At 45.0% G+C, this 21,713-nt stretch overlaps 2 protein-coding genes across 16 annotated transcripts in view; both read right to left on the bottom strand.

Moving 5' to 3' along the window:
* Nucleotides 1-950: 950 nt before the first annotated feature.
* On the bottom strand, nucleotides 951-11,864 carry pals1b (protein associated with LIN7 1, MAGUK p55 family member b). 3 transcript variants are annotated; one of them, XM_019867967.1, is made up of 14 exons: nucleotides 10,020-11,864; nucleotides 9,384-9,856; nucleotides 8,749-8,957; nucleotides 7,723-7,800; nucleotides 6,986-7,105; nucleotides 6,638-6,799; nucleotides 5,817-5,894; nucleotides 5,533-5,716; nucleotides 4,420-4,488; nucleotides 4,261-4,332; nucleotides 2,779-2,940; nucleotides 2,503-2,705; nucleotides 1,983-2,093; nucleotides 951-1,880 (listed from the first exon to the last, which is right to left on the bottom strand). In XM_019867967.1, the coding sequence occupies exons 2-14, from the start codon at nucleotides 9,709-9,711 to the stop codon at nucleotides 1,704-1,706; spliced, it is 1,953 nt and encodes a 650-aa protein (XP_019723526.1). In that variant the 5' UTR covers nucleotides 9,712-9,856; nucleotides 10,020-11,864; the 3' UTR covers nucleotides 951-1,703. The 3 variants fall into 3 exon arrangements, with proteins under 3 accessions (XP_019723526.1, XP_019723524.1, XP_019723525.1); XM_019867965.1 differs by having other exon boundaries at nucleotides 9,384-10,558; nucleotides 11,538-11,864; XM_019867966.1 differs by having other exon boundaries at nucleotides 11,538-11,864.
* Nucleotides 11,865-12,899: 1,035 nt separating this feature from the next.
* gphnb (gephyrin b) overlaps nucleotides 12,900-21,713 on the bottom strand; it is a 52,046-nt gene continuing 43,232 nt past the window's right edge. For 6 of the 13 annotated variants that reach the window (XM_019867945.1, XM_019867949.1, XM_019867950.1 and 3 more), the window contains 14 exons: nucleotides 20,581-20,623; nucleotides 19,510-19,647; nucleotides 17,587-17,679; nucleotides 17,138-17,193; nucleotides 16,625-16,744; nucleotides 16,257-16,327; nucleotides 15,900-16,053; nucleotides 15,522-15,643; nucleotides 15,335-15,422; nucleotides 15,158-15,231; nucleotides 14,986-15,053; nucleotides 14,763-14,866; nucleotides 14,551-14,647; nucleotides 12,900-14,191 (listed from right to left, as the gene is read on the bottom strand). In XM_019867945.1, the coding sequence (XP_019723504.1) occupies nucleotides 14,058-14,191; nucleotides 14,551-14,647; nucleotides 14,763-14,866; nucleotides 14,986-15,053; nucleotides 15,158-15,231; nucleotides 15,335-15,422; nucleotides 15,522-15,643; nucleotides 15,900-16,053; nucleotides 16,257-16,327; nucleotides 16,625-16,744; nucleotides 17,138-17,193; nucleotides 17,587-17,679; nucleotides 19,510-19,647; nucleotides 20,581-20,623 (1,362 nt within the window). In that variant the 3' untranslated portion in view covers nucleotides 12,900-14,057. Of the gene's footprint in view, nucleotides 14,192-14,550; nucleotides 14,648-14,762; nucleotides 14,867-14,985; nucleotides 15,054-15,146; nucleotides 15,232-15,334; nucleotides 15,423-15,521; nucleotides 15,644-15,899; nucleotides 16,054-16,256; nucleotides 16,328-16,624; nucleotides 16,745-17,137; nucleotides 17,194-17,586; nucleotides 17,680-19,509; nucleotides 19,648-20,580; nucleotides 20,624-21,713 lie in introns of those variants that run through there. The other 7 variants (XM_019867947.1, XM_019867951.1, XM_019867958.1 and 4 more) reach the window with 4 other exon arrangements.

Raw genomic sequence — 21,713 nt, 5'->3', positions numbered from 1 at the left:
AAAACGCCTTACTATACTATGTTTTTTTTTTCGGGGTAAAAACGCCTTTCTATACATGCTCGTTTTTTTCGGCTAAAAATGCCTTGCTATACATGGTCATTTTTTCCCGCTAAAAACGCCTTACTATACATGGTCGTTTTTTTCGGGCGACAAATGCCTTACGATACATGGTCGTTTTTTTCGGCTCAAAACTTACTGTAAATGGTCGTTTTTTCCGGAAAAAAAAACACCTTACTTTACATGGTCGTTTTTTTCGGCTAAAAACGCCTTACTATACATGGTCGTTTTTTTCGGCTAAAAACGCCTTTCTATAAATGGTCATTTTTTTCAGCTAAAAACGCCTTACTATACATGGTCGTTTTTTTGGGCTAATAGCGCCTTACTATATGGTCATTTTTTTTCAGGCTAAAAACACCTTACTCTACATGGTCGTTTTTTTGGGTGCTGAAACGCCTTACTATACTATGTCGTTTTTTCGTGCTAAAAACGCCTTACAAAACATTGTTTTTTTTTCGGGCTAAAATCACCTTACTCTACATGGTCGTTTTTTTTGGTGCTAAAAACGCCGTACTATACTTGGTCGTTTTCTTTGCACTAAAAAAGCCTTACTGTACATGGTCGGTTTTTTTTGCACGAAAAACGCATTATACATGGTCATTTTTTGCGCTTAAAACGCCTTTCTGTACATGGTCGTTTTTTGGTGCTACAAACGCCTTACTATTTATACATGGTCGTTTTTTTCAGGCTACAAATGCCTGACGATACATGGTCATTTTTTGGGTGCTAAAAACGCTCACTCACCTGAGAAAAGGCCACGTGCACAGTCGCCATCTTGCCGCACCTGTGCAGCGCACTTGACGAATCCCCTCGTGCACTGTCTCCAAATCACTCGCAGGGCAGACATGACGTCCAGCAATCCAAGCCAACCTTTTCCGCTTATTTAACTGCACTTTGCACACTATCGCCACCTGGTGACCCGTCATCCTGACTGCTTTGGCTTGCCGGAGAAATTGTTGCTTACATTTTATCCAAAAATCACATGCCACAAAGTACGGTAAACGCTGCCTTGTCGCCATCTCCTGGCCAGTATGAGAAATGCTTCTGGTGTCCAAAATAGACTCTTGCACTCTTCTCTTTTGGGACCTCACCTGAAGCCTGGCAGAGATTTTGCACCACACTGTTGCCTTTCCCACATTGTGGACAGGTTTGAATCAGGGTCTTATTCGTGTTAAGGGTGGGGGGGATTTGCAGTGTAATGTACTGTTTAATGATAACCAGTCATTATATACAACAGTTTGGTTTGAGGGCTTTCAATAAAAGATAAATGAGATCAAACAAAATACAATAATAATAATCATAATACTGATTGCGATAAGGAAAAACCTCGCATGTCTATTAACAAATGGAACTGCAGACTCAAATCAATACGGCATATCATTTTGACGCTCCCATTGTAGACATATACAATTTCGGAGTAAAATGTTTACATCTTACCCAGAGAATTTGTATGTACAAATATAAATATTCAGCTACGTCTATGCTTCATAAACGGCTAAAGTGGGGAGGAAGGGATGAACAAAGTAGACATTCAAAGAATTGTAAGAAACCTGAGTCCATTTCTGAGGAAATGTGCAAATGAAAAATATTCCACCTCTCCTTCAAATGGAGGCTTCTACAACGTCCACGTGCCCTTCCAGAGGAGCTCAGCAGAGCCAGGAGGTGGGCACCCACTGAGGCTCTGTGTCCAGCTTCTCGATGAGTTTGCGCACTTCAAAGAAAGCCTCGTTTGGCGCAACGTTCACGACCGTGGCGTCAAAAACATGGCCAAAGTCCTGCTCCATCTCGCGAGCCTTCTCGATGACCTCCTTGAGCTCCTCCGGCTGTGCGGGACACAGAAGGTGAATTTGAGTTTGAAGATTTAATATCAAGTCAATCGATCTTCATGTCATCTGCATGAACCTGACCGGGAGACTATTTCGTACCTTGGGTGTTTTTCTCTCACTAGCCAGCAGGGTGCGCAGTCTTTCTTGAGAAGGAGGCGCAATGAAAATGACGAAGGGCTTGAGGTTGGAGGACCTCAGGAGCCTCAATGACTGTCGAAGAGTCAAAGTATTAGACAGTATTTCCTCCCCTCATTATTTGATGGCATTTTCTACTAAGAAATGGCCTCAAAACTAGGGCCGGGCAAAAAGGCGACCAAATGGTTCAGCATTTTTTTTTTCTCTGCCCCGAGGCATTTCTGGTATCGCTGTACAATCATGACCACTTTTATAGTCTATTAATCCCCACTTTTGGTGGAAAGTTGACACGGCAGTTTTTATTACTCGCGTAATCGATGGAATAATCGATTCGTAAGTGATTCGTTTGTGACAGCCCTAACTCAAAACTCTGAAGTCCTACATCGGAAGGCTGCCGCTACTTGTCGTGCGTGCGCCGCAGCTGGCCCCAAATTAGACTTGACGATCGATATTTTGACATAGCGAGACAAGCACGCTACTGTACCCTGGTGTGCAGGCAGAGCAAGCAGATGCGTCCAGAGTTGACCACGTGTCGCACAGAGTCCGTGCTGGTTCCGTACAGGTTCTTCTCGTACTCCCCGGACTCGATGAACTTCCCCGCGGACAAGTCAGCCTCAAAGCCTTGTCGACTCACAAAGTGGTACTCCCGCCCATTTCGCTCGTGTATCCTCGGGCTTCTGGTCGTGTCTGCATGACCGAAGAGTTGCAATGAAATTACGATCTGTTCGTCTCTTTTTTTAAGTGAATTTTGTTAACTTACGTGGGACGGCGACGGCAAACTTGTCCGGTTCAACAGCAAGCAGCCTGCGGCGCAGCTCGTCGTGGCCGCTGTTTGTCGGAGCGATCAGAGCGATGGGACGTTTGCGGTTGGCAGGCTGGTGATAGAGAGACATCTCCTCATAGGTCAGGACTTCATCGGGTTCTGTGGAGATCGGATATTTTCAAAGTTAGTCATGTTTGTGTGGAAGGAGAGGACCAACACATTTGGGTTTTGGGGGATTATTTTTGAAATTTGAATCCTGAGTGACTAAATCAACTTTGGTGGGTATTGTACCAGCATTCATCAAATCAGGGGTCCCCAACCGCCGGTCCGCGGACCGGTACCGGTCGCCCGGGCATTTGGTACCGGGCCGCACAGAAAGAACTTGCCTTAATTCCGTTTTATTTATTTCGGAATACGAAAGATGTTTTATTTTGGAAAAACTACCGGATTCTCCGTTACACCCGTCTGTGTCACGCTTGACACACGTCAAGCCACGCTTCTCCAACACGTGACCGATTACTTCAAAACAAAACGCAGGAGCTCGTAAAATGCTTGACTGTTTTAAAAACTAGTAATCTATTAAAGTATCCATAAAAGCGGGGCCCCCCACCCGCCGGTCCGCGGACCGGTACCGGTCGCCCGGGCATTTGGTACCGGGCCGCACAGAAAGAACTTGCCTTAATTCCGTTTTATTTATTTCGGAATACGAAAGATGTTTTATTTTGGAAAAACTACCGGATTCTCCGTTACACCCGTCTGTGTCACGCTTGACACACGTCAAGCCACGCTTCTCCAACACGTGACCGATTACTTCAAAACAAAACGCAGGAGCTCGTAAAATGAGTAAAAAAAACTGCTGGAGGTCGCAAATGACGGCGGCCTTCAAAGTACGCTCGAGACAACTGGATTAAAGTTATGGCTGAATACTCTGAGATCGCCACAATAGCACTGTTGCTATTTCCTACATCCTACCTGTGTGAAGCGGGTCCGTGGGGCAAAAAAGGTTGGGGACCCCTGCATCAAATAATAAATCGAATGAAAACTGTGAAAATATGCCAGAGTATGCCACAATTTGACTGTAATTTAAAAGGAGCAAAGAGAGGATTTATGATTTGAATGAGGCCCATTGTCGTTGCTTTTTTTCATGGGCTAGTTTGGCCACAGATCTGCTTCGTAGCTACAGTTGGGGACTCAAAAGCTCACGAGGCGAGTCGCTCGTGTTTGTCTGTGTGGCAAGGTGCGCACCACATGACATGGCAGGGTCCCTCCAAGTGATTTAAGCCCCCGCTGGGGACCTTTTGGTGCCTCTGATCCCGTCTGTGAGGAGAAGACTAATCTGAGCCAAGCAGAGGCCGGGTCATGTCCGCCATCGCTAGAGGAGTTTTGTGACGCATCGAAGCAGACGACGTTTGACAGACAAGATAGTGAGAGTGGAGCGCGAAGGGAAGCGTGGTTATGAAAGAGTCTTTTTCTTTTTACCGGTGTTTTTGCTCAGAGGAGATGTGCTTTTCTTCTTCGGTTTCTTGTTTTTCTTCACATACCAACGTTTCCCTGAAAAAGAAGCAGTTACACGCGATGGCAAAATCCTGCCTTGCCCATGTGTAACCTTCAAAGTGCAAAGCAACGTGATCTTCTTACCTTGTTGTTCCCTACTCCGGTCTGGTGGTGTTCTCTTCAAGGTCTCTCTCTGTTGCTGGAAGCACTTCCCTGAAAAACACGACGACGTGACTGTTGTGCGTAAAGACACTTTGCTTTGTTTCAAACTCTTGGCATTTTTATTTTTCAGTTTGAGTTGGCCCACTTTCCATTTCCACCGCTTAACCTCCTTTTGTAGCAGGCACAGGCTTGGGCCAAAGAGTAATCTCAAATAATTCTCAGGTGTTTGATTTAATCTGCTGGATTTGCCGGATGGGTGGGGCTTGGCTCAGATAGTGCTGCTGCGTTGGTTGCCTGCCACAATATATCGTTTGCATTTCCATACCACTGGTTGAACTGCACAAATATTCATTTTAATTCCGTATCCGTCTGGCTGAATCTGCCCAACCTCCATTATTATTCCCTAAATTAAAAAAACATGCCACCTTGACTGTATCACCAAAGACCCGTGGTTCAAGATGGTATTCCACTATACTACCAGATTCTACTGCACAGCCCAAAATCCCGTTCAGTTGCTAATTTAAGGTAATCAAAATTGCTAATTTAGTACTCTTGTCAGAGATAAAAAGGGCCATCTACAACCAGGTATATGTTTATGACGACCCCGCAACCAGGAAAAAAAAAAAAAAAAAACCCTCTTCAAGCGACTAGGGTGACATCATATTCACCCCAAAGTCTTTTCCAAAAGTCTTACAGCTATGAGTGACAGAATACAAAAATACAAAAACACGAAGTTAAACTCGGTAATGAATCTGCACACACTTAGGTCGATTGCTGACCAGTTTCTTTGACACTAAAGAATTACAGTGATCTAGTTTGAACAAAAAGGCTCATTCAAATGCATCTGACCTATTTTCACTCCTCCTAGTTTAAAAATCAAATAAATAAAAATCCAAACTGTCAATGTTGAGATGACAATGCGGCACAGCTCCCGCAAAGTGAAGACGACAGACAGTTATGATGCGTCTCACTTGAAATTGCCTGATAATGCTGAGATGATTAGCTATTTGTGCAGTCATGATTTTTTTTTTTTTAATGTCATACGAAGGAAATCAAAGTAAACAAAAAAATATCCATATTTAGGATCTGCCCAACCTGGAACGAGTCCCGCCAGCAACTGGTTTTCTTCATCTCCGTCCCTGTAGGCCTGCCACCAGTTGGGGTCGTCCTGGCTTATTACATGGAGAATATCTCCTTTCTGGAAAGCCAGGCCCAGCTCCCGACACGGCACAAAAGGGTCATCCGAGGGGTCGTAGTCAAAGTAAGCTCGTACGTGCATCTGTGGAACAGGGGGCGGAAGCGTTTTGACACGCGCTTTGCTGCCCTTGGCTACGTGTGTGCGTGCAGACAGGCCACGCAGGTCCACCGTCGAGACTTACCACAGTCTGTCTGTGTGGGGCAGGTTTAATCTGAGCGCTCGGGATGAGAAGGAAGGTCAAAGTGCCGTGCATTTGTTGCTGGCGGAAAAGACGAGAAGAGATGAACGTCCATTAAAAAAAACACCATGAAATCATCATTCACCTAAGTGCTCATGCAACAACCGTGAAAACAAACCTTGAGTGAGATGTTTACTCGCTGGATGTAACATGAGATCAACCCCACAAAATTCTGTTAACTATTACACTGATAGGATGAATCTGCGTTGAGTCTTCATTGACTGTGCATGTGTCTTGGGTACTATCACCAAGTTGATTCTCATTTTCAGCCTGCTGCTACTGGAGGCCCAACGGACAGAGTTCTACCCAAGGGTGCAGGTAAAGAAAATTGACAAAACGACTCAAATTGTAATAACGCTTATGTTGACGAAATAAAAACAAGAGTGCTTTTCAAAAAACACAATCACGGTAGCTACATTTTACATTTTGAACACAAATAGCAGCCAAAATGTCAAATAATTTCATACCTGAGCTTTTGGGATTCAATTTCAATGTTCTTATTTTGATTTTGCATAAAGAAGATTGTTTGGAAATTGTCGTTAATTTTGTGACCTTATTTTCTTCTTCTTTTTTTAATCCTGCACTTTATATTAAAAAACTAATACTAAAACTAATAAAAACTAAAGTAAAACATAGCATTTTCCCCCAAAAAATAAAAACAGACAGACCTGCTCCTAAAACTAATTGCATTAAAAAAAAAAAAAAAAAGTAAAAACGAAATAAAAACTAATTTTTATGACAACAATTGCAACCCCGGTTCTCACCAATAAGTCGTGAACTTCATTGACGTGCTTCCCGCGAACGGACACGCCGTTGATCTCCAAGATCTCGTCCCCTTCGTTGAGCAGGCCGCTGCGCTCTGCGGTGCCGCCTTTCACGACGCGGCTCACCACCACGCTGTCCATGTCATTCCGCACAGTCGCACCCTAGAGGCAGACGCACGCACTGTTTATAATATTCAAGGGCACAGGTGATTCCTCTGCAATGAAACCTTCGCACTCAAAAGCCACCGAGGTATTCCGTCTGGCTTAAGAGGTTACGCTCCATTTGCGTTTTTCCCGCTGTCTATTGCCTATTGAGTTGAACATTGAAGAATGTAGACGGCCTCTCACCAGCGGAGTGTCACGGGTCTTATGAAGCCGCACCATTTTAACAGTTTCCCCAAAATACTGGATCACGTTGTCCTCTGCCATTTCTTGCACAGCTAAGCTGTCATGTGCTTGCATCAGTGCCTGTGCGCATAAAGCAAAGAGTAAGGATGCATCTGTACGGTTTGATCACGCTTTTGCTGAAATGAGACGAACAAAATCCAGTGCGACATATCGGGACCGACCTGGATGCTGTCACAAGGAGTCATGCCACTTGCCTTTGCCCCAACTCCTCTCAGTTTTGCATTTTTTGGGGGACAGTGTCAATTGGCGCTGGTTTCTCCCAGAAAATATGGAGATTTTGTAGGATGGGTACTTGGACTATCCATCCAAATTCATGCATTCGGGACAAGTTAACGCCAACGAAACTATTATGCAGATGCATATGTTCCATGGTGAAAACCATGTGAGCACCAAAAATAGCCACATATTTCAAGTCTCCAAAGTCGTGCTGAATGCACTAGAACTCTGCTCCACCTTCGCCTGTCAATCAAATACGTTCACACGTATGTTCAAATTGAGGGTGTCCGTGGCAGACTGGAGCACGTGTCCCGCCGTGTTTACTAAACAGTTAAATGCCAAAACTGACACGACAGGCTGTTAATTAACTTTCGCGACACTCCACAAGCGCAGGGGAACCCCTGGAGCAAAATCGCGAGCTACAAGTCAACGGGTGTGAATCGAACACAAGGCAACCTGACCTGGAGATGAGGATTGGTCAGCAGAGCCCTGAGCTCCAAGCCTTCTCTCTGTTGATTGGACTGGAGGATCTTCTGGACCTGAATACACGCACACACGCAGCAACGGAAGCTCACATGAAGATTTAGCTGAAATTCCAAGGGAAGAGCTACAAGTTTCCCCACGGCTCCCAATTCGAATCATTTCCTTGAATGTACCATTTGGTGAGAATCGCCGTTTCTTCAGACGAAAAAAAACCTCCGTGGCGGTGAATGTGAGTAGGAATGCTTGTGACTGGCTTTAATCAAACTGCTTGTGGATTTAAAAAAAAAAAAAGCAGGGAATTGAGTCTTACAAAATGTCCTTGGTGTGTTGTTAGCAGTCCGCTGTGTCCATGACACAAATCAAGCTCACCAAGAAGGTGACGCACTTCTGCCACCCTCCCTCCCTCAGCCATGCCGCTCCTCCAAGCACACTGCAGTAAGCCGCTGGAGTTTCTTTTTCCGGCCTGCTCCCCGCTGCACTGTGCCGCACCGTGCGGGCTTGCTAAGAGATTAGTTTAGCCAATGGCAGGGTCCACCGCGGCGCGGCCACGGCTATTCGGGGTTGTTAAAACGCTTCGGGATCCGTGCCCGGTGTGCGCTCTCACACATGCCGGTTTACTGCGCGCGCGGGAGGACTCCACGTTGCCATGTCCAACAGCAAAATAGATCCGCTCAGTCAGGTTGTCTCAAGGCAAGACTGGAATAGCGGCGGTGCTGCTTGGTGGCCTTTCAATGAACTTTACACACCTCAAGGCTGCCTGTTTCATACGTGATAAAAGGCTTATTCTACCCTCCCCCCCCACCTCCTCATTCTGATTACAGAGTTGACGCAATTCCAACGGTGGGCCTGTTTACCTAAGTAACAGCAAAGCGGGTTACAACGCCTGTCTCTGGTTCTGTGTGACAGGAAACAAACGCAGGCTCAACTGTGCCCTGTGGACGTAAGTCAATTACCGCCTGCTTTGCTTTCGGCCTGAGTGAGTTGTGTTTGTGCACACGGCATACCTCTAGGCATAGCTCCTGCGCTTGCACCGTGAGGGGTGAGGTGGGGGTCACTCGGCTCATCTTTTGGGACACGACGGTGTAGATGCTGTAGGCGCACTTGAAGTCGTCCTTGGCGAGCAGCTGGAGCAGCAGCTCGGCATCCTGCTGGCTCTGAGCGTCTGTCACGCATTGCTGCGCCCACTTGACGGCCTGCAGCAGCTCCTCCAATTCTGATGGAGGCGGACACACGGGACACGTGTTGCGCGGATGACGATTTTACCTGCGCTCCGATGTCATTCGGCTCTCTTCAAAGGCTCATTTTATACACGCCGCACACTGGCAAGGTGATTAATAGCAGAGTGTGATTTAGGCTAATCGTGTTTCACCCTTGACTTGAGAGCGCAACTGTAGCTTCATTCAAACCGCTAATAAAAGAGTGAGCGCGTTAACCACTAAACTCACTGCTCAATCTTGAATCTTCATCTGACCAATACATTCCGGCACAATGTTCTTATAAGCATGCTCGGTTTGAATTTGAATGGAAGAAGGAACCTGAAAGCAGTTTGCTCATACAAAGAGCTCACAACTTGCCATTCTTCCGCATTCCTCTATGAGCCCCTTTAAAGACCCCGAGATATCCATTCCTGTCAACTCACCGGCAAGAGGAACCTGGGAATGTGCATCTTTGGGAGCATTGTCCTTCCCCTCAAAGGTGGGATTGTCAACGCCCACTTTTGGGTTCTGCGCCAGCTTCTTGAGCCTCAGCGAAGCGTCTGGGTCGATGTCATGTCTGCCCCGGCCGTCCTCTTCCCTCCTCTTTCTCAGCTCCTCCTGGTAGTGTTGGATTCTCTCCATCTGGGCGCTGCAGTGAACGGGCTGGACGAGGCAACTCTCGTCACCGGGACAGTCCACCGCCCGCTCCCTGTGGCCGGCAGCCTGAGCGGTGCCCTCCTGCACGTAACCGTTCATGTGGGACATGATCATCACTGCCCCCCAGCATACAGCTCAGACCACCTCAGTCTTGGCTGAACTCAGCTCAGCTGTAAAGAGGACGTGGTGGAGAGTCTCTCATCTGGGGCCATTTTACTCCAACAGGGGATGAAGACTTATGAGGGGGCAGACATTCATCCTGAAACGTATGCAAACATGAAGGTCGTATAAATACCCACATAAAGGCAGATTAGACCTGGAGCGTTCAATATTTAGTCTCACAATAAGTTTATCAAAGAACACCATTATTAGGCTTTCGTCTGCTCTATTTTAATAGCGCTTTTCCTCCAATACATTCTTACCTTCTTGTTCTAATCAAGACTCTCAAAAGCCCTCATCCAGGCCTCGACATGTCTCCAGTGATTCCTTCCCTCATAAGATATCATTCCTGACATGCATCTTTAAATATGGTTTAGATATTTTTACATGTTAAAATATCACACTCGCCTCTAATTGAAATTGCAAATGGTCAGCTCCATAAGACTTATTATAGCCTATTAAAGCATTTTTGTGCGTGTGTTTGGTTGCAGTACAGGCTATCTTGTAAGGTATCCTATCCTGCAGGTACATGCACCTTGACAACAAGGTCTATTTTTTTTGCTTATGTCCAGTAGCCATTTATATCAGACTCCTGGCAGCCCTCCCCCTTTACTCCTGACTTGCCTCAGCTAATCACAATTGGCAGCACCCCAACCCCCCTCCCCACACAATCTCTTGCTCCAAGCCCTGGAAGCATTTATCTCAGTTTAGACTGGCGGCTGACAAACAGCGGAGACTCGGAGAGGGCCATCTGTCGCCACAGCCTTAATTAATCCTTGGATATCTCAGCAGGCCGAGGTACCTGAACAGGAGAGTCAGTTATGTGTATAGGATAGGAGGTGAAATGATCAAATATGACCTGACCCAATCAAATGACCAAGATAAAGAATTCACACACGCACCAAAAAAGAGACCTGATAATCACTTGAAATGAACTTCTAATAGGTGCACGCATGAAAGGATGTCATACACATGGGCAAGCATTCATTCTCAAGAGTGGTCCTCATTCTATGGATCTCCCTCACACTTCATGCGCTGTCTCTCATTTTAACATCTTCTCGACGACCAAATCAGAGAACCCCAAATTTAGGGATGAGATTTAAAATTGGCTTTTTTTTTGTTTTAAATCAGACCATTAATAGTCAATGTATATATTGTACAGTTCTTCACCGATCATCAATTAAGGAGTACATTTGAGTCTTGAACTAAAGATTATTGTGGAACACTAGCATGACTATATATTCATAGCCACGTTTGTGACTAAGTCCTGTCACATACTAGAGGGAAATAATGGACGTGCTTGTGTCATGTTACAATTGATAACGTAACTGATGAAAAGGTATGCGTTCTGCACTGTGATTGAGTGATACCGTAACCCTTAAGTGATGAAAAATGGTCGAGACGAAGTTAGCATAACATCGAAAGAGTCACTTTTATACATCGAACTGCGTGGTTAAACTGACTTGCTAGCCGCTGATACCTCCAGAGGTGGAAATGTTACTGTTAGTCGCTCTAACTGCCGCTTTGAGGAGATTAAATAGCCGTCATGTGCAACTATTTTGCGACTAACAAGTCGTTAAATGTCAGTTTTGGCGAGAATGACTGCTTGAATGTAGTTTTCGAAGGAAGTTGGAGCAGGCTGGTTTTGAGTAAAACGTCGCATTTGTTAGATTTTTTTCTTCCCTATAGTTTAAACGGCACAGATTAGCTCAGGACCAAGGTGCCGCTAACACCTAAATCAACTACGTAGCCTCATCCCGTGAACCGTGGCGAATACTCACCACTGAGGAGTCCGTGAATACGGCTTAAAATGCCTCCGGTCGATCTTTTTTTTTTTTTTTTTTTAATTCCACCGCTACTCTTTATCCTCAAAAAAGAAAAAAGAAATGGTAAAAAGTCACGGTAGAAGATCAGAACAGGAGCACACGTTTTCTCTGTTGGGGTCCCGGTGGTCCACGTCCAGCCTGTCGTAGTGAGAGTTGAGTTCAGGGACTCTTGAAGCCATTGAAGACTTGCACGAGGTGTTTTTATGCGGTCTCCCTTGGCAACACCGAGGCACCACAGCGGCACCCAGCGGTCACACGCGTCCTACGGAGTGAGCCTCGGGACAAAAGTATCGGGACGCACGATGATAGATTTGTCTAAAACAATTTCACATAAATGACTTCCTTCATGATTTTTCGCATGTTTTTCAGATTCACAAACATATGTGCCATTCCAACATGTGTTTGCTGATGCCGTGTGAGCATTTATCATTACTTATCATTGCAATCTACGTGTGCCTTTGTGGATCAGCGGGCACGTGCATTTATTTTTGAGTCAGATAAGCGTCATGCCTTTTCAAGAGATTCACGCACGCACACGGTGGTCTCGGATATTCACGTGTGGAAAGGCCATTCCTCCTCCGTCCGTAAGGAGGCAGCGTTGCCTGAGACTGACATCACATATCCTCAGGTAACCACGTTTGCAAGCTGAGCCGCGGTTGGTCGTTACCTGAGCCGTGTGTCATTTTGCTGTCATTTTCAAGGGACAGCAAGTGACAAAATATTTTTAATGGTGTTGACGGCACATGACAAATAATCATACGCAAAACAGTCACCGTTTACTGCTGAAAACAAGCCAAATTTAGTTAAGTATCATTTTAATATGAAAGGTAGGTTACAACAATTTATACATTTACAGAATATTTAGTTGAGTGTTCACTTTTTCTCGAAAATAAATCAGTCACACCATGACCAAATGGTGTATTGAATTTACTCTTTTGTGCGCTGGGTACGCACATTAAAATCATCTGGACTTCGTGCTTTTTTTGTGGTTTAGTCTACTTAAAAAAGTATATGATCCAGATGATTTTATTTCGTGCAACTTCTGGATACTCAAGTAAATTCAACAAACTATTATGTTTTTTTTCTCAATGCAATCACTGGTTTTCATGCATCAGATGCACCCTGTGAAGAACATGGCCTTTACTTGCTCTAGAACAAATGCACACTATTATCACTTCTGATGGTATCATTTCAATAAATTGCAGTCCAATTTTGCTTTATGAGGAAGAGCATGTTCCCTTCTTACTACTGTATACAGTGAAAGAAATATAGTTCTCTTATAGTGGTTTAAATATGATTAAAAAAGGAAACCCAACCTTTTTTTTACATAATGATCAAGGATTTTATTTTCGTAGTCTCTTCCATCAGTTTCAGCATCATTACAGAAAATGTTTATAGTACAGCGTTTTTCAATGTCTCCTCATTGCTTTGTAATAACTTCCTTAGGAGTGCTGGTCACATATCTGTACAATATGGTTCTATTTATTTTCTTTTTTCTGTACAATTTTGTGAAGTCGGTTAAAAAGGCTGTCAGCAATTAAAGAAGCTGCTTCTTCTCTTGCTTTTTCTTTCTTAAATAGTTGCTCAAATAAAATATATTTCCCCCTCCCCCACCCCAAGCTGATCCCTGGGCAGGGGTATGTAGTCAGGGTGGTGGGCAGGGCGGGAGCAAATGTTCCACCTGGTTACCGCAAACTTAAGGAAGCTTGGGCGCGCCCTGCACCCCACCCCTCTCTGACTCTCCCCCACACCCAGGCATTTGGCACGCGCACATAAACAAGACTCACGAGATAAACGACAAGCAAAGCTCTTTGTGAAGCCAATATGATGCATACTAACGAGAGAAAAAGTGTCACCTTGATGGGCGCTCAAAAGCGAAAAAGACCTCGATGTGCCCCTCTTTTCCTCCGAACTGCAGCACCATGGGAAATCTGGAGTCTTCAGTATTTTTCTTCATTTTCAAAACTAAATAAATTAAAATCAGGGTAAGGGTATTTTTCCACTAAAGATGAGAATTCTCCCCCCCAGTCCTGGCAGGCACCTACAGCTGTCTATTAAAATGCTACTGCTATAGATAAGGTCGAGCGTTGAACACACAAAGCAATTGCAATGAAAGGAACAAAGTTGCCTTAATATAATAATGATGAGAAGAATAATCATAATAATAAGAATAATCAGAATATATTACAGAATAAATCTCTTTATCATTAAGATTTGTTTTTTTTTCTCCATTAAAAGTTGTATTTTCTCTCTTTCAAATACTATACTCTCCGTAAATCAAGTTTTTCTTATACAGTATATCTAGGCTGTGATCGAGATGTCGACTATATCTCAACGTTCTCCAAATCAACAAAAACTAGCTGTGCCGTTGCATATTACAGAATAGTCGATGATATGTGGACATGCACCGTGAACCGCCCGTGAACGACCCTCGCGAGAAACGACGGCGACCCTCCGCCCCCCGCCGCCACGACATCATAGCCGGCCGATGACCATGACGTCCACCACTTCCCCTTTGTGCAGCTCCACGTATTGCTCGGTTTTGGGAGGTAGCATCAGGAGCCCGTTGGCGCTGCGCATGCTCATCAGTCTGCTGCTCACCTGGTTCCCTGCAGGGAGCACAAGGGCGAGCAGCTTCAAATGAGATCAAAGGGCTACGCGGAAAAGTGCTCCCCACCATATTCTGGCGCAGCTGCCCATTTCCGGGACACTTTGGGTAAGGCGCATGTAGGCAGATGCCTGAGGTGTAAGAGGGCTTTGTACGGCCCCTAAAATCGCGAAGGCGTTATTCCAATACATTAAACAAATATATTTACGTCACATTGTGACATAGTAAGGAACCACTCCTCTATTGAGAGGTGCCGATCCAAGTGGCATCATGGTGAGGCATGTTTAAGCCAATGGGAGGCCTCAAGGCACACAGAGACGGCGTGTCGCGCGGCTAGCCTTGGAACGCATCTGATGTTACCTGTGCTCTGGGCCCACGGCAGAGGCTCCTGGTGATGCCACGTCAGGATGCAGCGGTGGTATTCGGGGCGAGGATCCAATTTCACATCACAAGATAACTGCAATTGATCAGAGAAAGTGATTCTTTTCAAGACGAGACAAAAATGACACCATACCTTTTGGTTCAAACCCAAAACATGGCTGTGAATGTGCTGTTGCTCCACCCGCGCTTACCCTCGCTTTGATGATGGTCGGCCTTGGGTCCAAAATACCCTGCATCTTCCTCAAGGCAGGGATGACAAAAAGATTACAGGTGACGACAGCGGATACGGGGTTTCCTAGGACAGAAGCCCGCGTGGAAGGATGGATGGCGGATGGACAGAGAGAGGGGAGATAGATGAAGACCAACTCCTCGTAAAAGCGTAGTAAATCGCGTCTTTCTCTCAACTTCACACACTACCTGGGAGGGCAAAGATGAGTTTACGAGCACCGTCGATATCCAGCGTGGCAAAGGTGGTTGGGAGCCTGTAGGTGGAGGGAGGGGGTGGGGGTAGGAAAAAAACAGTTGACATTGATTCGTAGTTAGTCATCCCGTGGCAGTCAAACACGTTGCAGAACCTGCTGGTTACCCTGGTTTCATGAAGACCCGACCAAAATGTATCTGAGCATGAAGATCTATATCCAGCACCTGTTTTAGGTAGTCCTGAAAATCAACATTTTATTTTTAATTTTTTTTATGCTGCAGTACTTAATGTCTACCACAACGTGTCAGTAAAGCGCAGCATCAGCTCGGACTTGATTGATACCTTCTCTCCCATGGATACTCCGCCTGAGGTGATAATGACATCAGCACGGCTGATGCCTTCGTTCAGAGCATTGAGAAGGTCATCGGGGCTGTGGGATGCACACAAACGCACCGACGGTGTTGAATAGCAACTCACTTAGCCAAATATGAAACCGTTGCTGGTGAGAGAGAGAAAAATGGAGGCATACTTGTCTCCCACAATGCCAAGATTGATGGTTGGGTAGCCATGTTCCTGGATGGTGGCCAGTAGGGTGGAGCGATTGCTGTCCCGGATCTTCCCGGGATGGAGGTCATCCTCTGGGTTCAGCAACTACATGAGAAGAAAAATACTGGATCCAGCCGTTCACAAGTGAGCAATTTATAAATGGGATTGTATTCCGCCGCCGACTGTTGAATTCTGCGGTCAAAGCAGACAGCGATGACTGTGCATAAACATGAGCATGGCACTCTGCCAAATTATTTTTTTCTTTCAGCAGAGGCTTTTTCGAAATCCAGACAATGTGAATTTATTGCGGTGGATTGAGATATAATCCTCCGAAATGAAAATCAAATTCCTCATGACCTACCTCATTTCCTGTCGACATGACGGCCACCACGGGAAATTTCTGGACCTCCACCTCCGTGACTCCCACGGTGGCCAGGAGGCCGATCTCAGAGGGGCCCATGTGAGTGCCCTTGGCCAGCACACACTCGCCACGCTTGATGTCGTGACCGATAGGCCTGATGGAACAGACAGGATGGAAAATGCCTTTGGAGGCTGATACGTAGATGCCAAATCCAGGACAACAAAGGGGGTGGATGCAGAAGTCATTTGGAAAAATAACACCAAAGATGATTTATTTATGTTGGTGTTGTAGCTTGTTCCATAAGGGTTCATTTTGTCTCTGCTTTTTGCAGATGGAAATCCATTTCCGGTAACTAACCTGATGTCCTGGCCTGGCCGAGCCTGGACTAGAATTCGTACTTCCAGTTCCTCAGTGCCCTGAAAGACAAACTAGTTGACAGAAGTATTTTATAACGACAGTAATATCTGCTGCTTTTCCACTGCACAGTCCCGGCTTAGCTCGGTTCTACTCCTCTATTTGGGGTGGACAGTTTTCAATTTGAATTAATGAATATTACTATTGTGCATATACCAGCATGTGTGCATTTTTGCCATTTCTAAAAAGATATGATTTGACCACGGGTGCTACAAATAGCACCTGCGAAGGCATCAATCTAACGACAAAGATCTTAGTCAACTCTGTTCAGGCAGAGATCGACAATTACCTTCCATTAGAGTCAAACTTACATCTTCGGACTCGCGGAGGAGCTCGGTGTCTTCCACCTGAACGACGGCGTCAGCCCCGCAGGGGATGGGAGCGCCGGTTGTCACCCTCATCACCTGGCCAGGCATCACGGTGTGGGTGGGCTGCACGGCGACACACACAGGGACAAAGCAAGAGGACTCATCTTCACTGTGAGGTCATTTGAGTCATTCCAAAGTTGACTCTCCGTCTTACCTTCAGTTAAACGTGATAGATGCCCGTCAAAAATAAAGCAAAGCATGCTAGGAATGTGTGAATGCTGAGGCAAGTATTCATAGAAATGCAATTGTGCTTAATAGCAGCACCGCTGCGTAACGGCTATTGCGCAATAAAATGGCAAAATGTCTTCTTGGGTTGCAAAAGCCTGACTACTCCTTCCCGAGCAACTTGAGATGACGGCCAAAAGTAGCTGATCTCACGTACAGGCAAGGTGGGTGCTCCAGACATGAACAGTGACGCAAGTGCTTCTTGAGTGCGGCTATGCCGAGCGTGCTGACCTGCTCGCCTGCTTGTGACTCTCCGATGATGAAGCGGTCGCCCGGGCCGTCGGCGGCTAAAAGAGCAAGAAAAAATATCCATCAAGCGTGTGCTGATGTGAGTCCATCAGTGTGGGAGGGGGCTAATTGAGTTGAGTCATTGTATTTCAGTGGGCTGCAAAAGGAACAATCAAGAGGACAGTACAATTTATTATTTTTTTTAAATATAAAGGCACGTGGAGCCAACAAGCTGCTTTTGGATCAAAACTTTGGGTCAAGTCGTCAATACAACGCACTGGGTACGATTGACCCAGCATTGCCTCAGTCCCTTTTTGGACCCAACATTGAGTCTGATTTTTCACCCAATTTGGCTACTTTTGGCCGAGCAGTGTTGTGGATCATTCATTTCATTTCATGCAGGCGCCACAAAATTTGCATTTTGCAAAATGAGCAGGAATCAACTGCGTTACCTCTCACAGCATAGCCATCCTTGACAGAGGCAGGGAAGGGTGGCAGGTTGTCTTTGGCATAAACGTCCTGAGCGAGGACTCGACCCATCCCGTCTGCCAATGACAACAATCAAAACACAGCCCTTCCTTTGACACGACACCAGAGAAAAATGTGAAAATACTGCACATCTGGAATTATTGATTCCAATTCCAATATTCCGCTACTGTACACACACGTGCATGGAAGCGACGCAGCATTTCAGAGAAAAAGGGACGTGCAAAGATAGGAAAAAAAAAAGTGGAAAAAAGTGGAGGGGGGGAAAACCAAATGCTGCTTTGCTGGGCTATATATAGACTGCATCTCATTTCTCTGAGCGGCTATATGCAAATGAGGGTGGTAATATGAAGCTCTGATCACTGACACCAATGAGCACATGTACATACACATGACACTGCAGTTACTACCCACGTTTGTCATACACCACACGACCTTTCATCACGGGGGATTTTCCCCTTTTTCCTTCAATGGCGCAAATTCAACAGCATTTTTTTTTTTAAACCATGGCAAAGACATGGGAATGTAAATAGTATAGCTCGACAGTTTTATTTTTTGGGGGGAAGACGGAGCAGTTAGGTGTCTGACACAATTTCAAGAAGCTTTTCGAATCAGCTTTTTGTTTATTGCTTCACAGCCACCACCCAAGGGAAAAGCGGTTTCTTTTTGAACGGCGTTTGAGAGCGGTGCGTCATTAGTTACACATTACCCCATTCGAGTTTAGCGTACGCTTAACACACATTTCTTGTCATGCTGAAAGGAGCGCGGGCAATATAGAAAACATTTTGACTCAGGGAGGCGACAGTTCATACACTACACAATGAGCATGTGGTGACGGGACACATCACCAAACCCCACTAGCGCAACCGCGCTGACAACGGCACCAAGCAATCAATTACGCGTCTTAAATTTAAGTCATTATAATTATATGACGTGACACACACCCACACCCAGCAATCCAGAAGGGTAGCTCCTCCAGCTGTTGCCCGTCTAAATATTTCATCTCTCATATCTCCACTTCCTCACTGCTCTGTCGCCTCGGCAGCTGCGCTCCTGCAAATCCAGCGCGTACCCTGCTCCCCCGCTTGTTCAAAAAAAAAACTACATAACTGCTGGTAATTTTATGAAAACTAGGAATGCATGGAAAACGACTAAAATGCTTCCTAGCAGATACTAGTCACTTCTTTATGACACTGCAGTGCTTGATAAGTTTAAAAATGAGATCATCCGTCATAAAAACGCCATTTTAAATGTCTCTGGAAAGCAATGAAAAAATGACGTGTAATGAAATAATCATTCGCATCTATATGCACGTTTGAAAAGTCATGCAGAACTTCGACACACTGGTATACTGAACCATACAAAAATATTTGGGGCATTACAAAATTCTGTTCTTTAAGGGCAGCTGCAATGAATGCAACATTGGGTCATGGATTGTACTGTATATACAGTCAACTGTGCTACCAGTACAAGTAAAAAAGAAAAACAAAACAGAAAAAAAAACATTGACAAAGTTCCACTAATATACAATCATACTAATTTAATAAAGAAAATCTCAATCCGACAAGCCCTATAGCTGTGATGAAGGCTTCCAATTTGAAACGGCACGACTACAGCACAAGAATTTTGAATAGACATTTCCTCAAAATTCAATGGCAAAAAAACCCCAAACAGGTAATTATCATAAAAATTCCCAAGATTCTTCGATTCCTGTCAAGTCTATATTTATGTGGGTATGTGTATAAATTGTGCTACGCCACCCTGAGAGGTGTGACAGCAAATATCAAAGCGTGCTCAAGAACAAACAAACATGACGGAGGTTGTGGACCTTTTTTTGTCAGCTAATGAAAGGGGGGAAAAAAAAAAACCTGACATGGATGGGTGCTCACCTCTGTAATTGATGATCTCTGTGCCCAGGACGGCCGTCATCTCCAGCACAGTGATGAAGGCCTTGTCCATGGAAGTGAGGGGGAAAGGGGACATGCGGTGTCTCCGGGCCACCTTGGTAATGTCCACAGCACTGTGACCTGAAATGAACAAGTGTGACATCACTTTTGGTCCTTGATCCGACTTTGTAAACAACTCAAAGCTTTGGAAATCTACAGGTGCATCTCAATGCATGACAAGATTGCAGGTTAGGAATGCATTTCCGTCACTTAATTCAAAAGGGAAACTCATACTGTATATTATACAGTATATATTCACTATACAGGGAAGATTTTAATGATACATCAAAGAAATTATATTTTCAAATTGTAGAAATTAGGTGGGACTTGGCTTCTGTTGATATGTGTGAGTGCATATTCCTTTCGTGGCTGAATCCGAGTATGCTTTCGCGACATATAACACAATGAAAGGTCTGGGGGCTCTCTTTCTCTCTCTCTGCCCCCCTTCCCTCCCTAGGTCCCTCCCTCCCTCCCTCCCTCCCTCACAGTGCCGAATCGGCGCAGCGCTTTGATTTGCCTTGACCCAATTTCTTGCCTTTAAACGTACACTTACGCTTCTGCCGCGCGGGGCTTAACAACCTCCTGGCAAAACATCACATCGGCGAGAAACACTCACGCGTAAGCACGGCGTGACAAACCCGCCAAATTACGCATCGCTTGTCACATCACAAGCGCAAATAAAAGCCATACAGAGAGTACACGTGGTAACAAAAAGCAACATGTTCTCACCAGCAATTTGTGCATGATCCAATGGATTTTTTTTTTTTTTTTTTTAAATGAAAAAATATCTTGAGATCTGTGGGCCTCACGTATACAGGTTGGAGTCGGTTAAAAGTAGAGAGGCTATAAATGAACATTTATCGAGACTTAAATTGGAGTCTACCGAGTCAAATGGTCAAAACCAGGTACAATTAAAATAATGTTCTGTATTCAACTTTTGAGAGAACAGGCCGCGTAGGGACGGGACACACAAATGACTGGCAGCGACTCTGAAGTGGAAACATTGGCACTCACTTGATCTTAGGATATTCTCTTTGCTGCTGCATCGTGACTGCACCTAGAGATTGATGGAGGGGCGGGGGGAATAGAGAGAGAGAGAAGGAGAGCAGTGGAAATTGGAGATAAACAGTGGTGCTATTTCGACACGCTCGAGGTGACCAAAGTGTCACGCCAAGGATAAACCGTGCCCTTTGCCCCGCTTGTTGGAAGACTGTTGCATCGCCATCATCGTCACTGGCGTAGCGCAGCGCTTACTGTGAGCCACCGCGCATGCCTTCACGATACATAATACGATCACACTGCATCGAGAGGACAAAGTCGGCAACGTGCGCTGACGGCAGGACAGTCTGTGCGCATCAAGTGGACCGCTGCCCTCGGTTCGAGTTTGCACGATTTTGGTTCCAAATTTTTGAACATCTGTGAGGAATTTCCGACAAGATCCCCATTATTTTGCGATATATTCTTTTTGTGAGGTATTTGTTTGGTGTCTCCCTTAAATAGCAACCTTCCTTGTCTAATTATACCTCAGTTCACAGACATCTATTGATTTGGCAACTGCTAACAATACAGCACCACCTATGGATGAATCTTGAACAATTATCCACACCTCAATCTCATGTGTTACATTATCTAATGGTCTGCCTCGATTCTTGCCGTTTCTCTACATTTCACCCCAATATTCCTTATTTTGTTTTAAACTCCACTTTTGTATGACATACATTATAACCCGACAGTAATAATATGCTGCATGACAAACAAATTCTGCGGAACAAATAGAAATGCTCCTTGCCAATATTTACGAGCAAATTTGTAACTATCGGTTGAACTCTGGTGTCGGTACTTCTAATTTGTAGGTGCAGCGTTGTAACCATTTGGTGAAAAATAAAGCCACTTACCACGTGAATTACAATTCCCAAATGATAAACTATAAAGTCGCTCCAGTAATCATCACATTCAACGACCAAAAAGCCCTGCATCAACAGCTACTTCATGGGTAGCTAACCACTCAAAGGAGGGATTTCCTGTCTGATTTTGGCTTAATGCTACCTTTAACATCCAATTACAGTATTGGTGATCAAAAATCATAGCAGGCATTTGTAGAATATACAATGCTGAATACAGCTCATAAATACTCAAATGAATTATTC

This window comes from Hippocampus comes, unplaced genomic scaffold, assembly GCF_001891065.2.
Source record: "Hippocampus comes isolate QL1 unplaced genomic scaffold, H_comes_QL1_v1.1 scaffold259, whole genome shotgun sequence".
In the NCBI taxonomy this organism is placed as follows: domain Eukaryota; kingdom Metazoa; phylum Chordata; class Actinopteri; order Syngnathiformes; family Syngnathidae; genus Hippocampus; species Hippocampus comes.
This window is presented reverse-complemented; position numbering and strand designations above follow the sequence as displayed.

Excerpts from the sequence above, each read along its gene's own strand:
- pals1b (XM_019867967.1), bottom strand. The coding sequence starts at position 9,711 with ATGATCATGTCCCACATGAACGGTTACGTGCAGGAGGGCACCGCTCAG. Across the intron at positions 8,958-9,383 it reads TTCCCAGGTTCCTCTTGCCG|AATTGGAGGAGCTGCTGCAG; the intron begins GTGAGTTGACAG and ends CGCCTCCATCAG. Across the intron at positions 2,094-2,502 it reads TGCTCTGCCTGCACACCAGG|TCATTGAGGCTCCTGAGGTC; the intron begins GTACAGTAGCGT and ends ACTCTTCGACAG.